We start from the raw sequence: 13,282 nt of genomic DNA, 5'->3' as shown, positions 1-13,282 counted from the left end.
TCCCAATTCCAGGTTCGTGTTAGCATCATTAACTGACCCCTGTACACTCTTCTGCAAAATCCTCAATATAGTGAAGTGCACTGCCAATCAGCTGGAATCAGGAAATTGGAAATGGGACCTGTTTGCTGTCATCATGCTAGATGGAGATTAGGGTGGCCACTTGTGTTTACCTCATCTAGGACATCATGGTAGACCATTGCCTGGTCCCAAGAGATAAGGGTGGCAGGCACTCATTCTCGTTTTCAAAAGTTACCATCATGGAGTGAGTGTGCTGTGGAACCAACCAGAGCCTGGGTGTCCCATGTTCATGGAGACAGACTCTGCTTCTTGTGACTACTGAGCCAACCAGGTCATTCCCGGGTGTTAACGCATTATAGAGAGGGGCACATGGGCAAGCAAGAATTGTTTCCTGGAGAAGCAAGGGGCCTATAGGGGAAGGGAGCATGGTGATGGAGGCTAGATACTCACAACCTACAGTATTTTGGGACACTAAACAGACATATTCCAGGAGGTCCAACCAGTATGGAGCGGCTAGGAAGTCATTTGTGATAGAAATGATTTGATAACCAAATAAAACCTGTGAGAGAATGAGTTTCTGGTCCCGGAGGTGGACAAGGATGGTGGCTGGCCCCACTACAAGAATCAAGGGTCATGTGGAAACTAGATAGTGCAGGGAGGTGTCCTAGGCACACTGCGTGCACAAAGCCATCCTGGGCAGTGACTAGGCACACTGTGTGCACAAAGCCATCCTGGAATGGGGAGTGGAGGAAGAAGAGGGAACCCCGGTCATGTGGAAGCCACAGGGCTATAGCTCTGGATGGAGTGATGAGTTCCATGGGAGCTCAGACACAGCCACGTGGGCTTCAGTCCTTGACAAATCCAGGAGGAGAGGTGCCAGGTCTTACTGGGTAATGCCAGCTGATAGTGAGTTTCCTATTTCAGTAGGCTATTGGCAGATCTAGGTGCCTGAGCGTGCCAGAACCAACACTTAGGTTTTGCTGTAACCACAAGGGAAGGCTCAGTGCTGGCTGCCCTCCAGACCCAGTTTTCTCCGCTGTTGGCTCTCCATCTGGGGTAAACCGGGAAGGGGTGCTGGCGGAGAATCCCTGTTGAAAAGGGATCCTGGCTGTATGTTAGAAGAGCTCCAGTCTGCCCCACTGTGTCTGGAATGCTCAGTGGAATATGTATGCTGGGTCATTGGGACAAGAAGGAAGCAGTGTTGTGAGAATAGCTTTAAAGGTGGACTAAAAGACAAGCTAGGCTCTGGCACTAGCTCTGCTCAGGGCATCATCACCTCCAGGATGACTGTGGTGATGAGATGAATCTTGCAGGTCAGGACATCAAACACCCTCAGTTTAGGCCTCCTAAAAGAACATCTTTTCATTTTTTACCAATTGCAATGTTATAATTCCTAGGATATTGTATTGCTTTTTTAAAGGTGGCATTTTGCAAATAATCACAATGCCACTGCTTTTTAGGGCCTGCCGTTGTCACTTTAAAGAAACATCTGAACAAGCTCATCTCTAGCAGACAGAGATTTTATATCTTCCTTTTTTTCTCTCCTTGAACGGCCATTTCTAGCCCACCCACCCCCACAGGGTTTTTTCCTAATGTAATATATTTTTATGCTTGAAAGTCTTTTATTGATCACCGTTTCACACTCATCTGCCACAACAAGAGGTACATAAATTGAAATAGAAATTTCTGGGGGAAAATTTTTTCCCTGGGATCATAAAGCTCTGCATTTAAAAACCTCTTAATTTTTCCCCCAGATTGGGTTGTGATTAGCCTGCAATTTGTCAAGAACAAATTTAGATAAATAGTGTAAGTGTAAAAATAAAAAATTATCCAAGACACACTTCTCGGTGAAACAGTTAACGGCTGCCCATCCTTCTCGATCGGCTCGTGTATCTGTGAATGAGGATTTCTTACGTGTAGAATGAGACCGGGCTTGGCCTTCATTTCATGATGATTTCCATTGTTTGCAGGGAAAGGGCTTGGAGAGCTGGGGTGTGTGAACAGGGAGCCGGAGACCATGGGGTTTGCTTCATGGTGTCACTTGATTCTTTGACTCCTTCCAAGATGTATGCCAAAAACCAGGCGAGGTTTTGTTCTTAATGGCTTCTTCATTTACAGCTCTGTTACATGTGTGTGTGTGTGTGTGTGTGTGTGTGTGTGTGTGTGTGTAGAGGCCATAGCACAACCTCAGGTATTCAGGTATCATTCCTCAGGTACCAGCACTCCTCCTCTTTTGGATCCAGGCAGGGTCTCCTGTTGGCCCAGAACTTACCAAGTATAATAACCTGGTTGACCAGCCAGAACCAGGGACCTACCTACTCTGACCTCTGGAGTGCTAGGATTATAAATATGTACCTCATGACCAGTGTCTTCTACATGATTTCTGGCGATCAAATTCAGATCCTCATGCTTGCAGCCGAGCTGTCTCCTTAGCCCTGTTCATTAGTTTTGAGAAAGAGTCTAGCTCTGTAGCTCAGTTGGCCTAAAACTCAGTATGTAGTATAACAGGCTAGCCTTGAACCTACCATCCTCCCACCTTAGCCTCCTGAGTTTTGGGATTATAGGCATGTGTCACATCACCTAGCTGTGAGCCAAAGTTATCAAGTTGAGGAGGTTGCCACATGGCCCTACTCTTGTTAATGTCAGCTAGGAGGACTGAGGCCCTCATAACCCAGGTGCTTGGCTACCCCCTTCCCCAGCTGGCCTTGACCCTAAGCTAAATAATAAGGCATTCTCCAACGTTAAGGGCTCTTTCTGATTTCTTACGTAATTCAGATGGAAAAGCTCCAGAAGGCAGCCCCCACGGCGGATCTGTTCGGAGTCGGTATTCAGGGACCTGGATTTTTGACCAAGCTTTGAAATATGCATCTGGTACGTGATGGCTGAGGGATGAGGCCTGATTTGGGTCATCATGGAGGGTGGGCACAGCTGGCTGTGGCTGCCAGCTGGATACCCTGAGTGAGCAAACTCTGCTAGTACCTCAGGGCCTGAGGGGCCACCCTCCCCCACATCCCATCCAGCCATTGTGAGCAGATCTTGAGTCCACCCTCAGGGATAACAGGACATCTGGACATCTGGTGGTCTAGACTCTGAACCATTTGAGCAGCACTTCCTCTGGATCACAGATACAGAAGAAGGAGCACCCCACAGCCACCCGTGTTTGTGACCTCGGTCGTTCCCTGCAGGACTTCCAGCCTGAAGCAGCTTTGTGCCTTGTGTCTCACCAGCACAGGGCCAGGCACTAAGCATTTTCTTGGTCACTGTTGGCCATGAACCTCCTCCTCCTGAGCATTCTGGAACTTTGCTTCTGAAGAAAGAGCTTTTGAAAGGCTGTTGGTCACCACAGCTCTTACGTACTGCGTGTCTGCCAAGTACCAGGCTTCATGCTAAGGACTCACAGTGGTACCACTCCTCACCACCCAGGCTGTTGTTTCACAGAGAGGAGTCCTAGAACTCCCTGAGGGCTTTCCTGACTAACTGTCTGTGAGCTAAGATTTGGACCCAGGTTGGCTGTCCTTACTGCTCAGTGAGGCCACGACTCTGGGGAGCTTCTGGTTTCTCTGCTCATTTAGCACCTTGCACACACAGGGCCCAGAGGGACTAAGGGTGATGGAAGGGTGAGCTTGGGAATTCCTCCTGCCAGCATATGGTGTCCATCCTCACTCTGGAAGGGGTGGGGAGATGGCTAGAGGCCATGGCAGCCTGCACCCTTAGCTCTCCAGAAGCAGAGGAGATGAATTGACTGCCTTAAAGGCACTCATTATAAGCAGCATTGACCCTGTACACTGCACTCCTCACTACAGCTGGGCAGGGTCTCACCTCGAGCCCCCAGGTCCTCCTCTGGCTGTCACAACACCATCACCACGTTTTCTCCAGGCCTGCTGACCCATCTGCCCCCCATTAGATGGAGGGCAGGGATCACATCCATCTCGCTGCTGAGCCTCGGTGCCTGGCCATCGCAGATGCTCAATAAATTCTTGGTTGGTGGAAAGAAATTGGCAGAAGCTGTTAGAGTAGGTGGAGGCACCAAGAAGAAAGTCAGGAAGTTATCACTTGGTGATTGATGAGTATAGCAGCGAGCCAACATGAAATACTGAGTCCTCACTGTGTGCCAGCCGCAGGGCCGAATGCAAAGAAATACACGTGCTCTATCGCTGTGGGGTTGTGTGGCAGGGGTGATGTGTGCAGAAACCCCTCAAAGGCCAGCTTCTGAGTGCTGTGTGGCAAAAGGATGTCAGTGGGCCCAGAGTATCTCACAGTAACACAGCCACCGGCCCTGGCCACTGTCCCCTAGTACTTCCTGTGTGCCAGTGGCTCATGTACTCTGTCTGTGTCTTGCTATCACTGTTTAAGAGGCAGGAGCCACAGTCTTGATGGCAGGTGAGGAATACAACACTCAGACAAGTAAAAGTGAGTTCAAATGGGCGAGCAAGTTTGGCATCCAAACTCTTTGAAGCTGCCTGACAGAAGAGTCTCTGCTGCTAGGCCCAGAAACAGAGGGTGGCGCTTAGTAATCATGATCGCTCCCCATGTGTCTACAGAGTATGTGGTCCTCATTCAGCCATCTCATTAACCCCATTGCCTCCTCTAGAGAAGACACTTAGGTGTGGACTGTGAACAGCAGAGCCATGCTCCTCTGGACCTGCACTAAAGAAGTGATGTTCCCCCACCTTGACTCAGGGCGCCAGGAGTTTCCTGGAAAGGCACATGCCTAGGTCCCCAGACCCAGTAGCTTGCATTCTGCCTGTCCTGGGACCAAGACTTCTTGCACATTCTTCCTGGCCTGTCTGTTCTGGAAGGTGTGAGCTAGGTCCAAGTAGCCTCAAGCCTGCAGGAGGGCTTTTTCTAGTGGAGATGAACAGGCACTTTACCTGGGGTCCCTTGCCAGGTTAGGTCCTGTCATCGAGATCCAGCCTCCCTGCCACAGACTTTGTTTCAGGTCCTAAAAATGGTGGGTCATGTTTGTATCCCCCATGAGGGTCAGCCATTTAATTCTCTGCACCTGGAAAGGCTCCAAGAGGCAGAAGTCAGGTGTGTGTGTACTGTGAGGCTGTTCTGTGTCTGACAGCAACATAGTTCCTAGCAGGTGGGGACTGCTCTTCTTGGTGAGCTCTGTCATGGGATAGGACACTTGCTAGAGGAAGTGAAGAACCAGTTGCGGGAAGGTGAACAGACCAGAGCCTATGAGGTCTGGAGAAGTTCCCAAGGTCAGGCTGCTGGCAGGTGCGGAACAGGGACTGGAACCCCTGTGGCCGCATGTGAAGCCTCTGGTCTTCCTCTCTGTCCCCCTGCTGGGAGCACATCAGCCTGAGTGACATCCTTATAGTGTGGTGGCTCATCACAGAGCACTCTGGGTCCCTCTCTTTTTTCCTCTCAATGTATAAGGTCAGGATTCAAGTCAAGGTTGTCACCTTTATCCTACAGATTTGGAAGCCGAGGCACAGAGAAAGGTTTCAGGTGGCTATAAAGTGTAGGCTTCATGAACTCCAGCTCAGCGCTGTCTCTGTTGGTCCTCGATGCTCTTTTGTCTGCCAAGGCTCCATCCCTGCCCAGTGGCACTGTGGTTCCTGGGCCTTGTGGAGACAAGGTAGCTGATGGGCCCTTACCCTGCTGTTTTCCAGGGTCCTATGAATGCGGGATCTGCGGCAAGAAGTACAAGTACTACAACTGCTTCCAGACGCACGTGCGGGCACACCGAGGTGAGTGGCATCGGGCTGTCCCGTCCTCTGCTGGGTATCCCTAGGGTCTCTGACAGCTCAGTCTCCTTCAACCATAGGAGGGAGGGCCACGGAGGAATGAGGAAGCCTCCTTGATGTGGGAAGAATGATGGGGGTTCAGGAGTTAGGCCTCTGATGACCTTGGGGCTGCTCAGTCTTGCTCTGTAATCACCTCCCCCTCCCCCACAAGGCCATGCACTCACATCCTCTCTTGTTCCCCATGACAACTCAAGAGAGAAACCAGAAGCTGTTTCCCATTCTGAAGGTCAGGGGATAAATGGACTGGCACTTGCCCCTCCTGACCCAGGTGACAGGGAAGAGAGACCCAGGTGCAGGCCTTTCTGACCTTGAGCCTCAGAGCAGAAATGAGCCTTGTCCCTCCTAGTGTCCATGGGTGGACAGCACTTCCCGACTCCCCATAGCTGTTCCACAGCCCTGACCCTGCCATCATTCTTGACTATTGGCTATCTCCTTCCTATCTCTTTCTTTCTTTCTCTCACAGATACTGAAGCCACCTCAGGGGAGGGAGCCTCCCAGAGCAGTGAGTACTTTCCCCACATCCTGGGTTGGTGGGGATCAGGCAGTGAGTTTGCGAAGTAGCTGTTCTTCCCTCCTAGGACAGCCTTGGAGAAACACGTTGGTGGAGGCCAGGCCTTAAGACCAGAGGGGCTTTGTGAAGTAAGAGCAGACCTTCTCCAAGTGGGTTCCATAGCATGCACATTCTGAGGAGGGGTCTCTCAAAAAAGGGTTCTCGGGCCAAGTACTCTGGGAAACCTTGAGTTGACATCTTTACTATGGTTGTCCCGTGCCGTCATGAACATACTTTGGACCCTGACTTATGGGCTTAGGGTTCTGTGCTGGGGGACAGTTCTCTGAGAGGACCCTCAGCCTCTGGGACAGTTGCTCCTTGGTGCTTTGTTTTAGGTAGGGTTCTGGATGCTGAGACCCTGTGATAGTTGTCCTCTATCACAACAGGTCCTGCTTGCCCTCCCCCCAACTCCAACCTCATGGGATGATAAGCAGACAGTCCACAGGGTACACTCTGAGGCCACCCTACCAGTGGACAGCATGGACTTCAAGAGTTCTACCATCAGTGACTATCTCAGACAGGCATATGTCTAGGTCCAGCCAAAGATGCAAGCTCAGATGTTCTTAGAGTGTTGTTCCTCACAACTCTAAAGCAGAAGGCACCCAGATGGTCAGTGTAGGAGTTGCTGCGTAAGTCCAACCTCCTGAAGGACCGAGTGCATAGGTGAGAGTGGATGCAACCTAGCTACCATGGGTGTGCGTGCACACAGAGCTTTCAGCCCTGACTGAAGCCAGGCACTGAGGGGCTCACTGCTAAGACTGTCAGAAAGCACCGGCATGGAGTGCTTAGTGGAAGTCAGAAGATTGGGCACCCTTGAAAGTGTCTGCTTTCTGGTTCTTGAGCCACGTTCCATGACACTTTCTGTGGGTGGACAGACCAAGCTGTTTGCTTAAGACATAAACATTTTGTCCTGTAGGGGCCAAGGAATGTTTTCTGTGGAGGACCAGATGGTGAAGAGGTTATACCCAGGGGCATGGCATCTCTGTGCCCCTTCCCTTGTAGTGGAAACTCCAAGGGGACATGAGGCTAGATTCCTACCAGTAAAGATGGTGATAGGATCTGGCTCCAGGAACCAGGATGTGATCCTGTTAATTGTTTTTATTGCACCGTTATAGAATACTCAAAGATAATAAATGTTACCCAAAACAGAGTAGGTCAGTGTTTAAGCTAGCCTGAGCTGAAGAAGGACCCTATACCTGAGGCCAAGCCCTAAGAACACTGTTCTTGAGCCATTGACTCTGAGAGGTAAGCAAAGCTAATATAGATTCCATGTTCAGCTTGGTTAGACACCTGCCATATACTATGGCTGGCAGGAATGGCAGCCGTCTTTCCCACAGCCCAACCCCATCTCTGTCTGCTTCAATAACTCCTCCCTTCTTTTCTGGCCCCTGTGGTCTGCCTGTGGTCAGCCACACATTTAAAGACCTTCCGTATTTATCCTTCCTTCCTTGGCTATTCTGGGTCCCTGGTCTCCCTGGAATCCTGGCAATGGGCTGTTGTGCTGTGTCTGGTTTACACTGTATTAGATCACTGGTGTCAGTGCTGTCACAAGAGCATTTTTAGACCTTTCCCCGCTTGTTTCCTTCCTCTTTATGGACCATTTTCCCCATAGCCAAAGAGCTGTCTTCTCTGTCCTATGTCTCAACCTAGGTCAGACCAGCAGCAGCGCTCTGTGTCTAGTGAGCTTATGGAACAGCCTTGGCACAGAGCTGTAGGGCATTGGAGCTGAAAGGCTCCCGCCAATTCCAGACTGCCACTTTGCACAAGAAGACCTGGGTCCAAAGGAGTGGAAGCCATTAGCTTGTTAGCAGTAGAGGCAGGCCTGGCACAACAGTCCTTATGCTTCCTTGTCTAAGGACCTGCCATGCATTAAGCCGGGAGACAGTCCAGTCAAACCCATAGAGACACACCCACCCGCTCACCCATCTCTCAGTGTGAGAGGAGTGAAGACCAGTCCTCCACCATATACTTCTCCAGCTCCCATATTCATCTCCTATGTCCTGCTGGGTGACATTTACCCTGTTAGTCGGGTGGTAACCATTGTGTTCTGTCTAACTTCGAGTTACTGTTGCCATGATGAAACACCATGACCAAAAACAACCTGGGGAGAAAAGAGGTGTATTTGGCTGACACTTCCACAGCACCATTCATCACTGAAAGAAGTCAGAACAGGGTCTCAAACAGGGTAGGGACCTGGAGGCAGTAGCTGATTCCGAAGCCAACGAGGGGACTGCTTACTGCCTGGCTTCCTTCATGGCTTTCTTAGCATGCTTTCTTATACAACCCAGGATCGCCAGCCCAGGGGTGGTACCACTCACAATGGACTGGGCCCTCAATCACTAATCAGTCAGTAATTAAGAAAATGCCTTACAGCTGGATCTTGTTCCGTTCTTCATTATAAAGATCTGTTATTCCCATCTCACAGGGGCATTAGGGAGTGAGTCCAAAGTCAGTCATACTTTTGTCAATGGTAGAGTGGGGTTTGGGCTTAGGTGTCTCATCTGAGAATCTGCCTCCTGTAACAGGTCCATGGTGGCATTCCTGGGATGCCAAGTTCTCTTGTGAAAATATGACTTAACTGGCAGACTCCTTTAGGAATAACTCTCTCTCCCTATTCAACTCTTCCATTAAAATTCTGGAATATGAGGGTGGATTCAGTAGGGCGGGTGGAGGTGGTTTTCAGCGACAGGAAGCTGAGGAAAGGGTGTCTCTAAGTTTTACTGGAGCAGGGAACTGTGGCCTGTGGGGGAGGGGAGCAGGCCTGCTGACAGGAGAGGCTGTGGGCAGAGAGAGAAGCAAGCAGAGTGAGCAGTTGCAGAGGGCGGGCGACTCCAGGCAATCAACCGAGGCCTCATCTGAAGTTAACCCCCAGGTAGCTGTCCCTGTTGGTATCCATAGAAGATGATGGAATTACAGGAGAAGCTGGGGATTATGGGACAGAATGGGAAGAAAGTTTTCTCTGAGCTGCCTTGTTTGCATGGAGTATGTCATTGGCTCTTCTACTGGATGCTGGGGAGCAGGACATAGCTCCAGAACAAAGTACCCCAGCATAGTTTATCTCAACAGAGAAAGGCTGTGTACCCTGGCCTGCTTTGGCTTGAAGTTCAGTGAGTAGTTAGTCCCTAGCTCGCTCTCTTCTTCCCTCTGCACAGCTGCTGCACCTCTGCATGCTGCCTAGGGACCCTAGGGAGACAGGATTAACATGCTCTCCACAGGTCACTCACATACACCAGGTCTGAGCTAGTTCAAATGCAAGAGGGTGTGCCCTGGAAGCAAAGGTGTAGGCCTAGTTTGCTGCTGACCTTACTGTGGGAGGCCTACAGAACAGGCCAACTTGTGGCCAGTGTTAGCTGTCTTACTGTGTAGCACAAGTCTATAAAACTTAATGACTCAAAGTAACTAACCCAGGCTTCCTCACAGTTTCTATGGTTTGGAATTTGAGTGTGGCTTTTCAGGGCCCTTTGGTTTAGAGACTTGCACAGGACTACAGGTAGAGTTGGCCAGAGCTGTGGTCTCATCCCAGGGCTCAGCTTGTAGGGTTTTTTTCTAGGTTTATTTTGGTGAGGGTGACAGGACCCTGTCCCTCCTAAACTATTGGTCTAAGGGCCTCAGTTCCCACTAGCCACTCAACTCCTTGCCACCTGCATCTCTCTATGACTAAACTGAGAACATAGTAGCCAACCAGAGTGAGCACGGGGCAGGTGGCATGTCCTGGCTGCCTGTCATCTAACTTCAGAATGACATCCCATCACTTTGACCACATTCCAACAGAAAGAGTTCCATGGGGGTGAACACTAGCTACAAGGGACATCAGTAAATCTCCAAAGCCAGGGTACCTATGGTGGCACTTGGACAGATCACTTCTCTTTAGTTGGCTCATACGTTCATAGGAGTCTCCCTCCGTGGTTGAGAGAACCCAAGAGAAGAGTGTGGCCCAGCTACCTTGCACATCTGGCCTTCACTTAGCTCTCACAGGGACGGTCTGAGGGTCAGTTTGGTGAGCAAAACTCCGAGGTGTCTTATGGTTCTGGGTCTCCACAGAGGACACCTGTTGTCATAAGCCTTATAGTTTAGAATGCAATCTAAGGCTGCCCGGAATAGAGGACCAGAGAGGAATAGAGGGGACCTGGCTAAGCATGGAGGAGCTGCTCAGAGGTTCAGAGAGTAAGACCACAGCTGTCTCTATTCAGAAGAGATGGGCGGTGCTGAGACTCAATGGATCAGGATCAAGTTCTCCATGGGGCCCTCCAGTTGGGGCCTCACTGGCTTGGTTCCATCTTGATTTCAGGGTCTGATGCACTGAGCATCAGGTGACCAGTGTGCTGTTCAGATCAGTGTCTTTCTGTTCCCTCTCCCCAGACAATTTCAGGTACACATGTGACATCTGTGGGAAGAAATACAAATACTACAGCTGCTTCCAGGAACACCGAGATCTCCACGCTGTGGATGGTGAGTCAGGCCCCTCACTTTTGGGTCACACCAGAAAAATGCCCTTCTTCCAGATCACTGTTCCTGCATAGTGCCACATCCCTGGGGAGAGGGACCTACCATGCAAGATTCTGGGGAGGGAATGTCCCCTCATATACATGCTCCCTTCTGTGGCTGATCCAGATGAAATTGCTGGGGGTGTTTTTGTTTTGTTTTGTTGCTTTTGTTTTTGCTTTTGTTTTTTAATAGTTCAAAGTGAGTTGAATATTGAAACTTCAGGTCAGGTCTTTCTACAGTTTTATATTGAATGTTTGCATTCAGTAGTGAAATTAAACCAATTTGTTAAAATGAATGATGTCCTTTGACATCTCAGATTATCGAGGTGGATGTTAGAACAATAAATTCAAGCCATTCATCTGTAGAATGTTAAGATTCCTAGAAGGAGGGTTTTAGACCCAGAAAGGACTTGAGGTTCCCCATCTAGCCCTACACCTCCAGTGCTGAGCAGTGTTGTAAGGCCTCCTTCCTCTGCCCCATTCTCCTCTTGCCTCCCTTACCTTCATCCTCTTTGAGCCTCTTTGCTCCTGTTCTTCCACCCCATGACTGCTGGGGTGTTCTGAGGCCCTAGTGAGGAGTAAGAGTGGCCCAGGGTGGGGGATGTGCCTTGCTGTGACCCTGCCTTCCTGGGCTTCCTCCTGGGCCAGGTCAGGCCTCCTGGTGGCACAGGCTACCCCATGAATTTAGGCATGGCTGGCAGAGGTCACAATGGCCAGGGACTCACAGAACTCCTGTTTGTTTTGTTCCTCCTGCGGCTGTCGCCTCCCGCCTGGGTACAGTGTTCAGTGTGGAAGGGGCTCCCGAGAACCGGGCAGGTAAGTCTTTGTGGCCACCCATTTTCTCTGTTTCCAGCTGGGTTCTTATGTCTTCGGTGAGCAAAATGTTTAAGGCTGTGTGTTCTCCCACAGACCCCTTTGACCAAGGTGTCGTGGCTACTGATGAGGTGAAGGAGGAGCCCCCAGAGCCTTTCCAGAAAATTGGACCAAGTATGTGGGACTCTGGGGCCCAGGACTGAGGGGTGGATGGGTGAAGGAGGTGGGCTGACAGTTGGGCTGGGCAGTCTAGGGACATTAGCTTTCTAGGAGCTGCAGACAAGGTATGGTCAAGGTCACGGTAGTGAAAGTAGCCAGCTCACAGCAATTCATTTATGGTTCCCTGCTAGCATGCTGAACTTTTGTCTCCCATAGCAGTGAGGGAAATGCTCCTGGCCAACTTGGTAGATGTTAATGAGCTTGCAGACTGCATGGTAACACAGTGCCTGGAACATGTTAGGAACTCAGAGGGTGATGACCGAGGACATTTGAGGGACATCTCAGTGAACAAAGCTGAATAGGGCAGCCACCTGCAGACATCTACACTTATTCCATAAAACCCCTGAGGACAAGAACCATGCTTGTAACTTGTGTGTCTTCAGCAAACTTGTCTTGAAGGCTGTACAGATATGGTTGACAGACATGGCTCTGCACTTGGGTGTGAGGTTGTAGACAAGTGAGCAGTTAGAACCCAAAGCATTTCAGGAGCCAAAGAAGCTCAGAATGAGAACCTCAAAGATTTCCAGGCAAATACAGGTAGGAATGGAGCCCGACATTTCAGGCAGAGGTGTGCATGGTGGGTGTGTGTGTGTGTGTGTGTGTGTGTGTGTGTGTGTCCGTCCACACGTGCACACTGGCTTTGGCAAAGGGATGAAACACAATGGTGAGTTCACGTCTTAGAGGACTCTGAGTTTTAGGATCCAGTGTGTAGACTTGATCTTTATGGAGCTGAGTTCAGGATGGAGAGGAACTCAGGCTGCTAGGAGGAGACTAGATAGGGAGAGATCCCCAGGATCAGTGTAGGCAGGTACCGTAGGACCACAAAGAGGGACATGGTTCCCGTGCATTGGTTACTATCTTGCAAGAAGAGGCCGTTATGGACTCAGGTTGTTCATTATGATCAGGAGCCAAGGCTGTTTGCAAAAGCACACACCAAAACAGAATGAGGGGATAAGGAATGCTGTGGAGAGGGGAGCTCTGCCTGGGCTCTTGGAAGGTTCCAGATGCTGCCCATGGGGCCTTCCCTTCCTGTTGTCTCAACATACTTAGGGGAGCTCTTTCTGACTCATTTGGGAGCCTGCAGAGGACACGGTGTTTGCAGAGGGGCTTGTGCAGTGCCTGTCACATACATACTAAACATCGGAGACATGGGGGCATGAAAATCGTCCTGTGGGTTGGGAAAACAATGAAATCCCCATACTGAGAGTGAGGTTGTAGGAGCACAGCAGATGCTCACCTGGAAACTGGGCACAGGAACTGGAACATCTTTTCCATGGCTAGGGAATATATGTAATAAGTGTCCAGCCCAGTTTCTGCCTCTTATCCAAGGTGTGAGATGAGGGTGTTACTGGGAAGCCAACCAGGACAGGAATTTGAAATCTGGCCCCAAACCTACACCCCAACTCTACACCAAGCTGCATGGTATCTTATTTCTGAAGTCT

General features: G+C 50.2%; 1 protein-coding gene across 7 annotated transcripts in view; it reads left to right on the top strand.

Moving 5' to 3' along the window:
- Positions 1-13,282, top strand: part of Znf618 (zinc finger protein 618) — a 175,963-nt gene that overhangs the window by 122,210 nt on the left and 40,471 nt on the right. For 4 of the 7 annotated variants that reach the window (XM_029476687.2, XM_029476686.2, XM_021160790.3 and 1 more), the window contains exons 4-9: positions 2,794-2,889; positions 5,640-5,717; positions 6,238-6,276; positions 10,684-10,773; positions 11,589-11,624; positions 11,718-11,795. In XM_029476687.2, coding sequence (XP_029332547.1) covers positions 2,794-2,889; positions 5,640-5,717; positions 6,238-6,276; positions 10,684-10,773; positions 11,589-11,624; positions 11,718-11,795 — 417 coding nt within the window. The remainder of the gene's footprint in view (positions 1-2,793; positions 2,890-5,639; positions 5,718-6,237; positions 6,277-10,683; positions 10,774-11,588; positions 11,625-11,717; positions 11,796-13,282) is intronic. The other 3 variants (XM_021160792.3, XM_021160791.3, XM_029476688.2) reach the window with 1 other exon arrangement.

Source organism: Mus caroli, unplaced genomic scaffold (assembly GCF_978045245.1).
Source record: "Mus caroli unplaced genomic scaffold, Mus_caroli_1 scaffold_6, whole genome shotgun sequence".
Lineage (NCBI taxonomy): Eukaryota > Metazoa > Chordata > Mammalia > Rodentia > Muridae > Mus > Mus caroli.
Note: the sequence above shows the minus strand (reverse complement) of the source record. Positions and strands in the feature narration are given on the sequence as shown.